We start from the raw sequence: 16114 nt of genomic DNA, 5'->3' as shown, positions 1-16114 counted from the left end.
GGAGGTCACACATGGTACTTCTTCAGATTGTAGGCGCTCTACTACTTTTCGATCTTTTTATCGTTTCATGGTAGCGGAGGTATAATTACTCTTACCGCCTATTCTGCTGAGCTTGTACGGACCTTCCCAGATAAGATCCATATTTTTGGATGTTTCGGCCTGCCTATTGCCTTGAGGATATCTCGGCATGGACATATGCTGCTTGATGCCATATTTTTTGAAGAACTTTGCCAAATCTTTGCCCACGAATTGCAGGCCGTTGTTGGTGACGATGGATTAAGGGATGCCAAATCGGTAAATGATGTTCATCCATATGAAGCGCTCTATGTCCGTCTGAATCGTGGTCGTCATGGGCTCTGCTTCCACCTATTTGGTGAAGTAGTCGGTTGCCACGAACCACGGCTGCTCGTAAGCCTTTGTACTTGGATGCGTCGTTGACATGCGAATGCCAGAAATCTCCTTTAAGGGAATATGTGCAGCTAAAGTGTGCTCGACTGCCTTCAGGGCATCGTTGGGCCGAGTTGTTGCGTTCGTCAGAAAACTTTGCATCTGCCAGGGTCTACGTCTTTATCGTTGCCAGTTTGGATTCGGCGGAATAGTGCGTCATGATGATGACTGCAGGTAACTGTAGAATACAGGTAGTCGAGCCCCCAGCTCTTCTCGCATGATGGTAGAGCTTATTGCTACTTTAGATACCGTCAAACATGCGAATAAGTCATCCGCTGCTTCTAGGGAGGTGATGTCGGGTACTTCTTCAAGTCCTTGAATGTGCATTGGCGAGCTTCATCCCAAAGTGCATGCTTCTCTGCTAAAGCAAAAGAGTCTGCCAGAGTTAGATCTTCTTTCATGATCAATTTTCCGAATAGCGGGTGGTCTGCTGGAAGTCCTTTTTGGAAGGCTGCTCTAGCTATCGAGTCGTTGCATCCGACTATTTTTGCCTTCTCTATTTTGAACCTCCTCACATAGTCGCGAAGCGACTCCTTTGGGTTCTTCTTGACATCGAACAAATGGTCAGACTTCTTTTTGATCGAGCGATAGGATGAATATTCTTTGGTGAAAACCAAAGAAAGTTCGTAGAAATTCCGGATGGATTGTGGCGGCAGGGTGTAGAACCAATCTTGCGCCTCGCCTTGTAGAGTGGTGGCGAATATCTTGCACATGAGATCATCGTTGTTTCGATAAAGGATCATTGCGCTTTGGTAACGTTTTAAGTGTCTCTCCGGGTCTTCATCCCCTTTGAAAGATGTGAAATGTGGCATGCTGAACTCGCGTGGAGGCTCTGCCTCCTCGATCTCCTCCGTGAAGGGTGACCTGCTTATGTTGATTATGTTCCGTCGTAGTGCCTCGTCGGTGACCTCGTTGCGTTGGAAATCATGCAATCGCTTGGTCAAGAGTCTCTCTACTTCTTCCTGAATTTGCCTTTATTGGGGTAGCGGAGCTCTCGGCTGCCCCCAGTCATGACTTGCTGGTCTAGGCTGCTCTTCCATGTGTTTGGCTCGTCTATGCCGCGGATGCAGTGCATGTGGTGTGTTCCTAGTAGGCGAGCGAGTTCTTCGCAGGCTGCTGGTTGAACTTGAGCTGGATTGAGTGACTGTTTCTCTCCGTCCGTCGTGCTGCCTACTCTGATGTGAGGTGGAGGACGCTCCTTGTGGGCTTAGCTGCGAATAGACACTTTGCCCGGAAGGTTGCTCATGTTGACTATCGGAGTATGACCCCAACCGTGAATGTATGCTCATTCGTGGGCCTAGTCGAGAGTGCATGCTCCCTCGCGCTCTAAGACGGGAATGTACACTGCCCAAACGTTCGGCTCGTGGCTGGTCGAGTGGCTGCTTACCGGGACGCTGCTGGAAATGTTCGTCTGCCCTTGTCCTACTTCGGGATACCTCGTCCAGGGCACGTTGGATCCTGATACGTTGCAAAAGTTGATTCGCCAAGGTTTTCTGTTGTGCAAGGGCGCTCGTCAACTCTATGACTTGTCGAGACAAGTGTTGTTCGCCATTTGGATTGGAAGAGCTTGGAAGGAATGCGCCTCCTTGAGCAGTGGAAAGGTGGTAGACTCTGGGCGCGAAATTTGAGTTGGGAAATGTCAAATCCGCGAAAAAATGTGGTGAAAATGCCCCCGGCTCGATTGTAGGTCCGGATGGTTGAGATAGTCTTGGGCCGACTTGGGCTGCTTGGAAAGCCACGGGAGCAGGCTAGGCCGTGAGAGTGGGCTGCTCGAAAGAAGCAGGCTGGACCACGGAAGTGGGTTGCTCGTCGGGAGCAGGCTGGGTCACGAGAGCAGGCTGCTTGGCAGGAGCAGGCTGGGCCACGGGAGTGGGCTACTTGGCAGGAGCAGGCTGGGCCACCGGAGTGGGCTGCTCGACGAAAGCAGGCTGGGCCACGGGAGTGGGTTACTCGTCGGGAGCAGGCTGGGTCACGAGAGCAGACTGCTTGGCAGGAGCAGGCTGGGCCACGGGAGTGGGCTGCTTGGCAGGAGCAGGCTGGGCCACCGGAGTGAACTGCTCGACGAAAGCAGGCTGGGCCACGGGAGTGGGCTGCTCGTCGAAAGCAGGCTGGGCCACGGGAGTGGGCTGCTCGTCGGGAGCAGGCTGGGTCACGAGAGCAGGCTGCTCGGCAAGAGCAGGTTGGGCCGTGAGAGTGGGTTGCTTGACGGGAGCAGGCTGGATCACGGAAGCAGGCTGCTCAATGCGCGGTGCATGTGAATGCGAGGCTTGGGCTTGGGTCCACGTAAACTTGGATGGCACGGCTTGGATCGTGGTCTTGGTACCGTGAGCCTTGGATGGCACGGCTCGGGCCGTGGTGAAGGCTCCATGGACCTCGCCACGAGTGGCTACCGAAGTAGCCACTGCGGTGGTTCCCATGGTGGCCGTGGTGAAGGCACCATGGACCTCGCCGTGGGTGGCTATCGAGGTAGCCACCGCGGTGGTTCCCATGGTGGAAACTCGTGGTGGTGATGCCGCTCCCCTTATTGTCGCATTTTGCCTCATGGATTTCCGGGCCGTGGTGAAGGCTCCATGGACCTCGCCACGAGTGGCTACCGAAGTAGCCACCGCGGTGGTTCCCATGGTGGCCGTGGTGAAGGCACCATGGACCTCGCCGCGGGTGGCTACCGAGGTAGCCACCACGGTGGTTCCCATGGTGGAAGCTCGTGATGATGATGCCGCTCCCCTTATTGTCGCATTTAGCCTCACGGATCTCCGCAATCCCATTTCTTGAACATTAGATTTTCACTTGTGGAATTTTCTAAATTTCTAGCCATTATATTTTGCTTATACGTTTTATCAAAGAACCTTTGCAAGTAAAAAATTCTAATAATAAGAACGTATGAAAAATATTCAAATGGACTAGAAAATAAAGAAAAAACCTTTTTGTGCGAGAGTCTTCTACGAGTATGGATTTCAACTCTCAATGAAAGCACCAATTTGTGGATGCAAATTTCTTCCTCCTCGATCTTGGACGATTTTGCACCTACAAAACAATTAACACCTTAGGTTAAGGCCAAGAGCCTCACGCGCCCACGATGAATGGGGGGGCTTTGGCCGAAGAACCTCCGATGCCAAAGTTAGAATTTAGAGAGAAAAAGTGTTTAGAGAATTTTGGGATTTTTGCCAAAGTGTTGGAATCAGCTTTTTGGTGAGAATGGGAGTATATTTATAGGGATAGGAGGTGGCTAGGGTTTTTAGGTTTAATTTAGGTTTAATTAGCCAATTTATTATGATAAATTTGCTAATTAAACATAAAGGGAATAAATGGATGGTTATAGAATCAATTAGCTAGCTTAATTGGGGTAGTAAAGTGGGAAAAGATAGGGAAGGTAGAAAGCTTAAGGGGATGGCCGGCCATGTGATGTTTTAGGGTTGAATTGGTTGTATTTTGTGGTTATTTGGATATAATGGATGGTAATTTGTGAATTAATGGGTTAATTAGGCAATAAACCCATTAATTAGCCAATTAACATAATTTAAAAGGAATGTGTTTGGGAATTACCTTGTAGAAAGGATTTGATGAGATGGACTTTGAATTGTTACCTATTTTGGGCACTTCTGTCTTGGTTGAAAGAGGGTTGCCCGCTGCTTGCGCGTAGGAACCTCGTTGTACTGCAAGGGTATTTTTTTCCTTTTTGTCCAAAAAACCCACGTGTCGCCTTGTGAATATTTTTGGCTCCACAATACACTAGCAACAAACCAAGTTCGAAACTCATACACAAGCAGCAAATCAAGAACCCAAAGTCCCAAAATCTAGAAAACCTTAATTTATTTTTCAATCCTAATACCGAAAATTGAATAACTTTTGTGAGATAAACCGTCAGGTGGTGGTTGGAGTTGAGAAGAGCTGGTAGTGGTGGTCAAAGTCGACTTCAAAAGGGAGGGAGCTCAGCTATCGAGATTCGAGAGGGAGTTTGAGAATCGAGAGGAACGAGAGTCAGTCGGTTTGAGAGAAAGATAGATCGAGAAATAGGAGAGTCAGTGAGTCTGAGAATCGACGATCAGATTCGAAAAGGAGAACTGAGCTATGGAGATTCAGTCTGGGAGGGAGAGATTAAGAAACAAAGAAGGTGAACTGATAGAACTGTGTGTGTAAATTGAATATGTATGTGTGTGTGTGTGTGTGTGTGTGTGAATTTAACGGTGGAGAATTCATCTCCACTACGAAGATATATTCTCCTTCTATCCATGTCCGATGATGATAACAGTGCTGCTTGCCACTAAGACTAGGTTAAGCTTTACGCTTTTAATGATTCCTATAGCTTGGAAGACTTCGAAGTTCAGGTGGGGTTCACTGATTAGCCAAGTAAATCTGATAGTAATTCACTATGGAAGGTTCAAAGCCAAAAGTTACCTATCCCGATGCGGTACTTTTCCAACTAAGCTCTCTCTCTAATGTTTGCATAGTCATTTGCATAATATTAAATTTATTAATTGAATAGAAATTAGAAGTTGAGCTTTGGTATGTGTCTATTCAAATGAAGAGTTGCAACTTTTGACTCTTCATGAATAGTCACAAGTTTTCCAAAGAGGTATCTCAACTTCTATAATTAGGGAAACCCTTTATAATCACTTAACAACTTTTCATTGTTTACATAATCACATATAGAGTGTACTAAATATTAGAGAGACTCATTGAGTCCATATGAGAGAGTTTTCAACACAATCATGGTTCATGGAGCCTTGTAATTTGGAGTGATATACTATTACAAGGACATGATCGTTGTGTCTTGAAAGATAACCATGAGCACCGTAATGAGGCATAGCTAACGCAATGACTTGCTAATAATAATGTGTCGTTTATTGTAAAAAAAAATGTGTGCAATCTCTTTGCAAAAATCTTCCACAGCTGTACTTGTATATTGTTTGTAATTTTGTGTTCGTGACACCTAGAATATTAAATAAAAAAATTATTTCAAATTATGCAATACAATAGGCATCTTTGTGCAGATTAGGCAACGAAACCTTATTTAACTCAGATAAAATTATTTCTTTTGGAAAGGGTTTTTTTTTTTTTTTTTTTGTAATGAATGTTTGGATGTGTTCTGTGTATTTACCCGACGTCAAGTGACAGATTTAAAACTTGACGTATGAGAGCTAAGTTTGAGACATCACTATCTTGACGCCCTCGTTTCATGTATGTCTTCCTTTTTTCCTGTTGCGTCTACCGTTTTGTGATATAAATTAATGTCATAGAAATACAGCCATAATGTTTCTTTTTCGTGTGTGTGTGTATATATATATATATAATCATACTTCAAATAACAATATTAGAATAAATTAAGTGCAACCACCTACTAATCACACGTATTTGATCTTTTTTTCTTGCCAATCAAAGTTTTGAGCATAAAAGGTGGTTTCATGCTCAAGTCATACACCATGACAGCCAGATGTGATGTGGGGGCACATACTTTTCCTCTTAAATGTCACTTTCCCTAATATTAATTGCCATACTTGCCCCGCCTCCAATGGCAGCCACCTCCAATCCTCCATCCATCTCTCATCTCAACTGAGTGCCCACGACTTTATCGTGATGTAAGAAATTTCTTCCCAGTTGGGTCACTACCCATTACATATGGTGCCTCTGCCTGTCAGGGCTACCAATGCAAGAAGAAACACCTAAAAAAGTGGCTGTTATATATGCACCATAATATCTTACAGTCAACCAACAACTATTATATACTATCGTTTCACCCTTTTGGACAGTATAACTGGAAAGGCAAAAATACAAAAGTGAAGCGGGTGAGATTCATGAAGATATACTAAGACAACATTTTAATTTGAAATTTGGGTTTTCAACTTTGTGACCACATCAGATAGTGCCTTTGTAGAAGCCCCATCATCACTAAGAGCTGTAGCACCAGCATCCTTCAGGTCCTTCATTCGGTTTCTGAGTCGCTTACCTTCCTCGCCTTCCATGAGAGCTTGAACCACCATCGCAATCTCCTCCCTTCCAACCAAACCATATTCATCGGGCTTGGGTCTCAGTGCCACCTTTACGTCTTTTGTAAACATATAAGCATTCATTTTTTGTTCAGCATATAGTGGCCAAGCAACAAGAGGTACACCATTTACGATACTCTCCAAGGAGGAATTCCAACCGCAATGGGTTAAGAATCCTCCTGTTGACTCGTGACTTAGAATCTGAGCCTGCGGTGCCCAGTTAGGCACAACCAAACCCCGCCCATGGGTCCTATCCATAAACCCTTTGGGAAGAAACTTCAAGGGGTCATTTTGGCTGTGAGCAGTAAAATAAGTGGCATTGGCAGCTTTGTCACTGGGACTCCTCACCACCCATAAAAACCTTTGCTCACTCATTTCCAACCCTAGAGCCAACTCATTGATCTGATCATAAGAGAGGGTCCCACCACTTCCAAAAGAAACATATAATACCGAGCTACGGGGCTGCTCATCCAGCCACTTCAGACACTTGGATGACTGGTCATCCAAAACGCTGAACTCCATTTTTACTAGCGGTCCAACCGGGTAAACCGGCGGCTTACCCGGTTCTTTCTCCTGTAACGCTTTCAAAGCACCTCGCTCCAACTCCGTGAAGCTATTTACCATAATCCCATCGGCCATACGGTACCGTCTCGCATGATGAAGAAACCATTTGTAGGCCTCATCTCTACGGTCCTGAACAGGCTCGAGCAACTCGCTGCCGGGAATTGGGATGCACCCGGGAATCGTGACGGGATCGGAGAGGTCTCGATACTCGCACGACACCGTTTCGTGGAGCTCCGGCGCATAGAGGAAGAGAGAGAGGGCCATGGCCGTGGACGGGAAGAAAATGTAGTTGGAGAGGTTGAATTCTTTGGCGACGTCGAAGGCGTCTGTGCCGAAGAGATCGACGACAAGCCCAACGAGCTTGGCGCGGGAGGCCAAGGAGCAGAGAGCGTGGCGGAGGGAGGCAAGGGATCGGGCGACGGTGAGGGAAATTATTGTTTCGATTTTGGAGCCTTGCGGGAGGTCGTCAAAGCAGACTGGCGGGAGGAAGACATGGTCGATGGCGGTTGGCAGGGCGTCTAGGACGGACTTTTGGGCTTTTGTGGGAGGGCCGTCGCAGGGGACTACGAATGTTACGGTGAAGTTGTGGCGGTGGACGAGTCGTTTGGCGAACTCGGCAAGTGGGATGAGGTGGCCCATGCCTGGACTCGGGAGAATTGCTATGTGAGGTGTTTGTGATTTTTCCATGGTGGTTAGCTTGTGCTTTTTGGGTAAGTGCTTTTAATTTGGTGAAGAGAGAGGAGAGGAGTTAGCTGGGAATGTTATGAGAAAGAATCAGGTGAGCTGCTGCTTTTTATAGATGTGAGGTGTTTTGGGAAGAGAGAGAGGGAGAGGGAGAGAGAAAGAGATAGATTCATAGTTAAATGGGATTAGAGAGGTACTTAATGTAGGCTTTGTGTTGTTTGGTTGTGGTTGTGGGAATATTATACGAGGATGTAATATGAGAGAGAGAGAGAGAGAGAGAGAGAGAGAGAGAGAGAGAGAGGGGGGGGGGGGACAGCACCTTCTAGAGATTTTCATTTTTTTTTTTTTGGGAATGGCCAGCCATGCAATGAACACATGTATGAGTGATGTCAACTCAAACGTAAGGCTTACGTTATCAAATCAAACTTTACATGGTACTACTAAATTTGTAGACTAAATTTACAAACTAAGTAATGTGTTACAAATAATAATTATGCATGGTAATCAATACTTAAATAATAATTCAATCTTTAGTTTTCATGCCATTTAATTTTTACAAAATTTAATCTTCCTACCATTATTCGGGTATATGCTTATGACATACATACTGACCTTGTCTAACCTATTTGACGAACGTAATTTTATTGATCTGATGAGTCAGACAATATCAGTCATAAGTCTTCACAATGCAGACTATAATATTGTGAAAATGAAGTCAGTCTATACGTACTACTTTGTATACATATTGTTAAGCAAAATATGGACAATTTAACTCGAAGAACATAAGTACCAGTAATACTCCATTTCCCACGAAGGTGTGTCAATCACTCGCCCCACAATTTATCCATATGTAAATGATCGATGATTGACAACCGTTTATTTAAAGTAAATTATTTTTATTTATTTCTGAAATAGTTAAATTAGAGATATAATGAAATGGAGAGAAATATTTTATCTACTAAGACAATCCATCCGTTACATTTAAAAGAAACATACACATAAATACAATGGAATTATCATATATCAACTATCAAAGGACCCAACCAAGATGGTCGAAAATGTGTTCTTAGGGAAACTGATAATTGAGCCATCATTTAAGGACCACATGCATGCATCCTAATTACTGGTCATGTTTGTCCTGCCAAGTCAATATCTTCTTTTCTTTTCTGTCAACATTACCCAGTTTATGGTGTTTTTATGGAAAAAAAATAATCATATTGTACCCATCATTTTACGTTACCACTCTTCCCCTAAGAAATTTACAATTCTTCCATTCTCTCTAATCAATGGAAACGGGTACTTAAGGCGCGCCGTTGACACAAAGCAGTTATATGTGTCAACTTACATCAAAGAGCCAAATTAATGAACTTGTGCCTAAACCTAAGTATTCTAGTAGTGTTTTATCACTAAATTGTTATAGCACTCTATTATTAAAGAGCCAAATATCGCTTTCCGCACACAATTTTTAATTTGGATCATAAGTAGTTACAACACTCTTTTCTCCTCTACATACTTATTTAACAGAAATGCTAAGGAGATTTTCTTTAAAGTGAGACTCTTCACATACTTTCTATCACCTCATATTTTTGCACAATATTTTTAATGTTGATACAAGAATTGATGTTAAATTATGAGACGGCAGAAAATACGACCCGATACATCAAGTGGTTGGATACTTTTTTTTAAAAAAAATCTCAACCACTTGTGTAGCATTTCTCTTAAATAAGCTTAGATATTTATGAGAAAAGTTGGACCCGGATGATATGTGTCCTTTTTTTATCAAGCACATGATTAAGATGTCAATTTTGAATGGAGTGCGTCTTCACTTTGGAAACAAACTTGAATTACTTTGGAATTAATATGGAGTTTGTTTTTGTGATGATGGTATGGAAACGCATTTCTTAATATATGTCAACATTCTTTGGAACTAATTGTCGAAATTAATCTAATGAATTATATATAACATATATTTCATGTTGTATACATGACTTGGTCCAGTAACTTGCTTGTAAACAGAGAGGTGATTTATCTTGGGAAATTGGCATTCTGATGACTTTACAACTTTCAAGTGCCAATCTAACTAATCCCAGAAAAAAAATATATTATTGAAATAAATAAACTCCCACGCGAAATGACTATCTACCGTTCTAAATTTCTTATACAAAGTTCGTTTATGTTTTTCTTAGTTCCCCCTCAGCAGATCTTACTTCAAAATCCAAGCCTTCGTATAAGAAGGCTTAGTTAACTCATTCAGCGTGAAAATTTGTTTCAAAATCCCCTCCCTGTAGTTTCAATGAATTTCGTATAAATTATTCCTTCGTTTAGCAAAATAAAAATAAAAAAATAAAAAAAAGGAAGATATTGATATTGGCGTGCGGAAAATGTGAACACTCCAAATAGTGGATGTCTGGGTCTACAACTCATCCCAATTTTTCCAACCATCCAAAGTCTACTACGCTCCTCTGTTTTTCCACAAGCCCATTTTTGACACTCAAGCCACTATACCCTTCGTTGGTTCCATGCTATGAAGCATAAAATGTGAAAAGCGTGTGTTAGGTAAACTTCTGTTTTACCTAAAAGCCAATAAGGGAGTGGAAGAAAAACAAAAAAAAGAAATGGTCAATTTTTTTTAAAAGAATTGAAATTTGAAGTCGACAAAGGATACTGTTAGTTGATAAATATTGGACTAGCTAGTAAACAATTATTTTCCAATGTGTGTGTGTATGTATGTGTGTGTGTGTATATATATATTGGCACGTAGTCATATCCATAATCCATGCATGCACTCGATATTGCAATTCAAATTGGCTTTGGAGAGAATATATAATTGTTGATGACATTACGATGATGAAAACATGACGCTGGAAGAAGTTCTAAATTTGATGTTTGAGTCTTTCGCACCAGCCAGCGGCCCTTGGATCCATCATTGAGTCGGAGATAATGAGGTTGATTACTCGCCAATAAAACATTAATAATTAAGATTATCGTATTAGAATCTTTTGTTAGACGTGGGGTCATTATCTACGTGTCAATTAAATTTTAAAATGACTCTGTAATCTTAAAAGTTTCCAGTTACACAACTTTCTTAGATTTTCAGTATTATATGCTCAACAGAATATTTACACTATGTTTGGATGAGAGAATAAACTTGGAATTTGGATAAAAGTCAGAATTTATAAATTGAAATGCACAAATTCCTTTGTTTGAATTCATAAACATAGAAATTTAGAATTTCCGCATGAAAAAAAAAACTTGGAATTTAGGACCTCCAATTCAAGTTTTAATTCCATGTAAATAGGTGTCATTTCCCAATTTCCATGATTGAAAGTTTAAAAATAAAAAAAAAATCTGTATTCAATTCCATTGTCCTTTTAGATTAACCAAACAAGAAAATTCACAAATTCTAGAAAATAAAATCCCGTCAATTCAATTGCCATCATTTTAAAATTCATTAATAATCTTAAATTTCTTCATCCAAACATAGTATTAGAGAATATATATATTCGTGGCATCATATTTTTTACACAAATTTTAAATCATTAGATTATTTCACTATCAATGATTAAGATTTAATCTAATAACTAATTAATTATAATGTAAAAAAAAGATTTAATCTAATAACTAATTAATTATAAGGTAAAAAAAAGCCAATTAATTATTATTAATTTCCCTCATAAGAAATTATTATTTCTTAAAACGTATTGATTTGACCCTATAAGCGGGACCACCACCCCATAGCATGTTGCTGCCAGAAGCCCATATTTCTTCTAGAGAATCTCTTAATTGTTCTCGAGCAACTAGAAAGAGATTCTTTAACAAAAAAGAATTCAGTTCAGATGTAAAATACCTATCCAGAAGTTTTCGCAACTCAAATCATGTATGATGGAATCATCAAAGATTGAACTATGTATGTAACTCACTATAGGCTCGAGAAATAAAAAGAAGGTGTGTACGAACGAGATATCCAACAACAAGAAGAAGGAAAATGATTGAATAGAGGAACTCCCGAACATTTTGTTCTGTGTCTTCGAGCTATATACCCTTGTTTAATTATGGTCATTGAATAAATAAAAATTTGATGGATAATAGGGTTCATTGATATTCCTGGTATAATAGATACAATCATAATCAATTTGATGAAATTGATTGATCTTAAAGGGGATCTTCTATAATTTCACATGTGAGGGATTATTTCTTGGTTTCGTCCCATCATTAATAACTTGATTATTTTTAACCTTGTGCTTAAACTTAAAGTTGTTGGAGTATTATTTATGGGGGAGTGAGTAGTTGAGAGAGTATCGTAGGAGAGCACTAATCTTTGGGGAGTTCAATTTCTATTACGTTACTTTTTGAACTATTGTGTTTTATTTATTTTAAACCTCTCCTTTTGCTATACTTTGTTGTGCTACTCTTGATTTCGCTATTGTTGATTTTCCTAAACAAATGGGTGATTTGAATTGATTACATTGACATGCTCTTGTGCTTTTATTATTTTGGTACCGAGAATTGTACCTTGTGCTTAAACTTCATTGTTGTTATGTCTTTGTTGTTGGCTCTTATATACTTCATTTGTGGTTGCTTATTTCTTTGTTGAGCTTAATTGACCTATTCTTTTATTCAATGAGACTGGCATATCATTCATTTTAAATCATTTGCCTTTGCCATGACAAAATGGGGGGAGAAAATTAAAATTTGAAAATTTGTGTTGTGTTGCAATCATGTACAATGCTGAACAATGTACTTCCTTGCAATTGCTTTAACCATGATAACTTTTCACTTGTTCTTTGTCAAGAGTACTTCTTTGCAGGATTCGTCCTTTCGTGTTCTCTTGAGTGAGGTTGGGTGAATTTAGTTATAGAGTTTGGGTCATTTTGTCAAGGAAAGTCAAATGGGGAGATTGTGAAGTCTAATTTTATTATTTGGCTTCCCTTGTCAAATGTTGTAAAATGTACCACACTTGCTCTAGTTAGATTTACGGTTTAAAATGCTACTTTGGGATCTTGCTGCTGGAAATATCATTTCAAGAGCTTAACTTCTTGCATCAAAGGTTTATTCATACATATGCATTTCATGTCATTATTTCCATTTGATTCTGTCTAGTGGTTCTATCTAATCAAAACTTCTCGCTGCTTTCATGCGAGTTGGGCATACACTTTAAGACAACACATGGGTCATCTAACAACTTCTTCCCGAAAATGGATTTTCAACCCTAGATCTTTCTAGATTGATTTTGCCACTACTACAAAAGGGCCTTATAGTGTCAGTAGGTGGCGTCGGTTTAATATAATATAGTGGCGCATAAGACAGTTGCGACACTAACTGAACATGACGTCGGATTTACTGTCGCTTTTAAGCGTCATAAAATTCCTACGTCAGTTTAAGCACATATATTTTAATAATTTTTAAATACTGGCGTCGCTTTAAGAAAAACAGTGTCGCTTTTAAGCGACATAAAGTAGGGAACTTTAACGAAAAGCACCTGGTACTGTTCACTTTAACGAAAAACCACATTTTTACACTAAAAAGTCAATCCTGGTACTATTCACTTTACCCTTTATTTTGTCCTTATCATTAAAACTCAAAGTTTTCAAGCCCTTTTTATTAGTTTTCCTCATAAAGTATGGGTGTCGCTTTAAAGCGACACAAATTATTGTTTTTAAATATTTTAAAGCTTGCGTCTGTTCTATAAAGCGACACAATTTATTTTTTGAAATATTTTAAAGAAACCCATCACCCAAACCCACGGCACGGATCGCGACCCTTAACCGTCGATTGCGCCCAATCCACGGTCCTCGCGTTCCCTTTAAATCTCACTTAAAGAAACACAACCCACGTATCAAAGCTCCCAAACCTCTCTATATAAACCCCATCCACCTAACCTCTCCGACACTGTAACTTGCTCTCTCAATTCAAATATCCAATCCCAAATCAAACCCTAATTTCATTTCCACATCAATGACTGGACGCGGCAAGGGAGGCAAGAGGCTGGGCAAGGGAGGAGCCAAGAGGCACAAAAAGGTGCTGAGGGACAACATCCAGGGCATCACAAAGCCCGTCATCCGCCGTCTGGCTCGCCGTGGCGGCGTCAAGCGGATCAATCTACTTGGAGAATGTGATCCGTGATGCCGTGACTTACACCGAGCATGCCAGGAGGAAGACAGTGACGGGGATGGACGTCGTCTATGCGCTTAAAAGGCAGGGCAGGACTCTGTACGGGTTCAAGGGTTAGTTTGTTACAGTTTCAGATTGAGGATTTATGTAAATTGGTTGGTTGGTGTGGTGGTGGTTGGGTAGATTTAGGTGACGAAGTGTAGGAATTTAACGTTTTTAGTTTGGATTTTAATGGAACATGAATCTATTTTCATTCCAATTTTGATCTGTTTTGTTTCCATCGAAGTTGTATTTGGATTTTTTTGTTTTTGATTACTTTGATATTTTTACATTAGGAGGATTTTTACCTTGATATTTGGATTTTTCTGTTTTGTTTCTATCGAAGTTGTATTTGAATATTTTATTTATTTAAATGTTATCTGAACCGACACACGGTTCTATATTATATAGTTTATTTTATTAGCTTATGTCGCTATAAACCGACACTAGTTTCTATATTATATAGTTTATTTTATTAGTTTACGTCGCTTTAAACCGACATTAGAGTCAGTGTCGCTTTAAACCGACGTTGTGTAGTGTCGGATTAAGCGCACAAAGTGACATTGATAGCCTTTAGTGACGCTAGCATTAGTGTCGCTATGCCAATCCGACATTACATTGTTTAATGTTGGATTTGTGCTTAATTTCCGACAGAAATTGGGTTTCTTGTCGGATTTAGCTCCGCCGGTGATAGCTTGTATTGTAGTAGTGTGCACTTGACACGTGGCTTTTCTAGTCCCCATTCTGTATGAACAGCAAACCCTCTATAAAAGCTAAACCTAGGGTTCTTTTGATTTTTGGGGTTTGAGATTGGAAATTTTTGAAAGCTTTATTTTTCATCTCCATCTCAGATCTCTTTGGAGCACCAAGCATATTGTATGGGTAAAGCTCTTCATTGATTATTTATAAATCTATTTTTGAAATTGCTTGCTTAAATTCATTTTATATGCTCATTTGTTTTGGCTAGGAGTTAAACATTTTCATAAAGGGTTGATTTTAGCTTTGAGCTGCCTCTTGTGTTCTTCATTAACCCTAGCCATAAAACCATGTCCAAGCATCAAACACTCAATCATTGCATATTAGGGTAGCATTGTCTTCATGGTTTTGTTTTAATTTTTTGGTCAAGTTTTTCAAGTTTCAAACCTTTAAACTGATCTCTTTTTGGATTCGCGTCAGTTTCATCTTTCAAGTGTTTGACTAGTAAAACTGACTAGACATCGAATCCAAATTTGCATCAACTTCATCATAACATCATTTGCATAAGTTGATTTGATTTCAGTGCCAGGTGAAGAGCTCAGGAGGAGCTACCACTATGTGAAGACCGAAGGAGTTCATCTCGTGTAAGGTAAAGTTTCACAAAGGTAAAGTTGTTCCATAGATAGAGATCTAGGAATTGAGCTTTGTGTGGTACTTTGTAAGAATCGTGTTTACACTAGTGGATTGAACTTAGTGGAGAGTCTCCGATTTTTTAACCCAGAGGTGGGGTTTTCCGGCTAAAAACTTCTCTCGTTATTTGCCTCTTAAACTTGTCCACATATCTTATTTTTACTTGCATATGTTTCACGCATCCTATGAATTGTTATTTAATATGCGTTAGAAACTAAGTTTACACTGCATATTATGAGTAATAAACTGAATTGTTGTTGACTAAGATAACTTGTACTGAACTAAGTTTGATTTGTAGACTTGCGTTTAATTAACTGAGAAATCTGTACTTAGTTGACCGGTGAGCTTGACTAGTCAATCCAACATAATTTAATTCATAATTGTTTTGTCATTATTGTTTGCGTAATAAACTGATATGTAAATGTGTTCAAGTTTAGGAATCATTGTTATGAGAATCACTGTATCGCAAAGATCGGTGAGAATCCATTGCGCCAAAAACCTAAGGGTTCCTTGCAAGCCTCGTATGGCGCGACTTTCAAAGGTTCATCAAGTAAGAAAACTCTCAATGGCTCTCTCCAGTTTTTGTTCACCATTGCTGGCCAAGGAAGAGCATGCTCCCCCCCCACACTGCACTCTTTCATGTTGGATTTTCGGAGTTGTTCTATTTCTTGGTGAGTGGAAGAACGGAACAACTCTGGGATTTCTTTTGCAGTAGATGAGTCTGGAAGATCTTTTCCACTAAGGTTATTAGGTTCAAATGGTTGTGGCGTGTTTCGGTTCCAGTAAGGTTGCTAGATGAGTCCAGAACCACGACAAACACTATAATATCTAGATGAGTCCAGTAAGGTTATTTGAGTGATGCCATTTTAATTACACGATTAAGCATCAGTACACCAATC

The 16114-nt window shown here is 40.3% G+C and overlaps 2 protein-coding genes and 1 pseudogene across 2 annotated transcripts; 1 reads left to right on the top strand and 2 right to left on the bottom strand.

The window, feature by feature from the left end:
- Positions 1 to 2315: 2315 nt before the first annotated feature.
- LOC126629679 (uncharacterized) lies at positions 2316 to 3197 on the bottom strand. Its single transcript, XM_050299774.1, has 2 exons — positions 3024 to 3197; positions 2316 to 2819 (listed from the first exon to the last, which is right to left on the bottom strand). Exons 1-2 carry the CDS (start codon positions 3138 to 3140, stop codon positions 2394 to 2396), a joined length of 543 nt encoding a protein of 180 aa, XP_050155731.1. The 5' UTR covers positions 3141 to 3197; the 3' UTR covers positions 2316 to 2393.
- Positions 3198 to 6101: 2904 nt separating this feature from the next.
- LOC126629677 (hydroquinone glucosyltransferase-like) lies at positions 6102 to 7950 on the bottom strand. Its single transcript, XM_050299773.1, has one exon. The coding sequence runs from the start codon at positions 7680 to 7682 to the stop codon at positions 6264 to 6266; it is 1419 nt and encodes a 472-aa protein (XP_050155730.1). The 5' UTR covers positions 7683 to 7950; the 3' UTR covers positions 6102 to 6263.
- A 5526-nt stretch (positions 7951 to 13476) lies between these two features.
- LOC126629661 (histone H4-like) lies at positions 13477 to 14145 on the top strand (annotated as a pseudogene).
- The last annotated feature ends 1969 nt before the right edge of the window (positions 14146 to 16114 follow it).

Source organism: Malus sylvestris, chromosome 7, assembly GCF_916048215.2.
Source record: "Malus sylvestris chromosome 7, drMalSylv7.2, whole genome shotgun sequence".
In the NCBI taxonomy this organism is placed as follows: domain Eukaryota; kingdom Viridiplantae; phylum Streptophyta; class Magnoliopsida; order Rosales; family Rosaceae; genus Malus; species Malus sylvestris.
Note: the sequence above shows the minus strand (reverse complement) of the source record. Positions and strands in the feature narration are given on the sequence as shown.

Bases quoted from the DNA above. Each gene is read 5' to 3' on its own strand.
- LOC126629679 (XM_050299774.1), bottom strand. From the start codon at position 3,140: ATGGGAACCACCGTGGTGGCTACCTCGGTAGCCACCCGCGGCGAGGTC. The intron at 2,820-3,023 runs GTCCATGGAGCC...ACTCGTGGCGAG, and splicing joins CGGTAGCCACTCGTGGCGAG to GTCCATGGAGCCTTCACCAC.
- LOC126629677 (XM_050299773.1), bottom strand. From the start codon at position 7,682: ATGGAAAAATCACAAACACCTCACATAGCAATTCTCCCGAGTCCAGGC.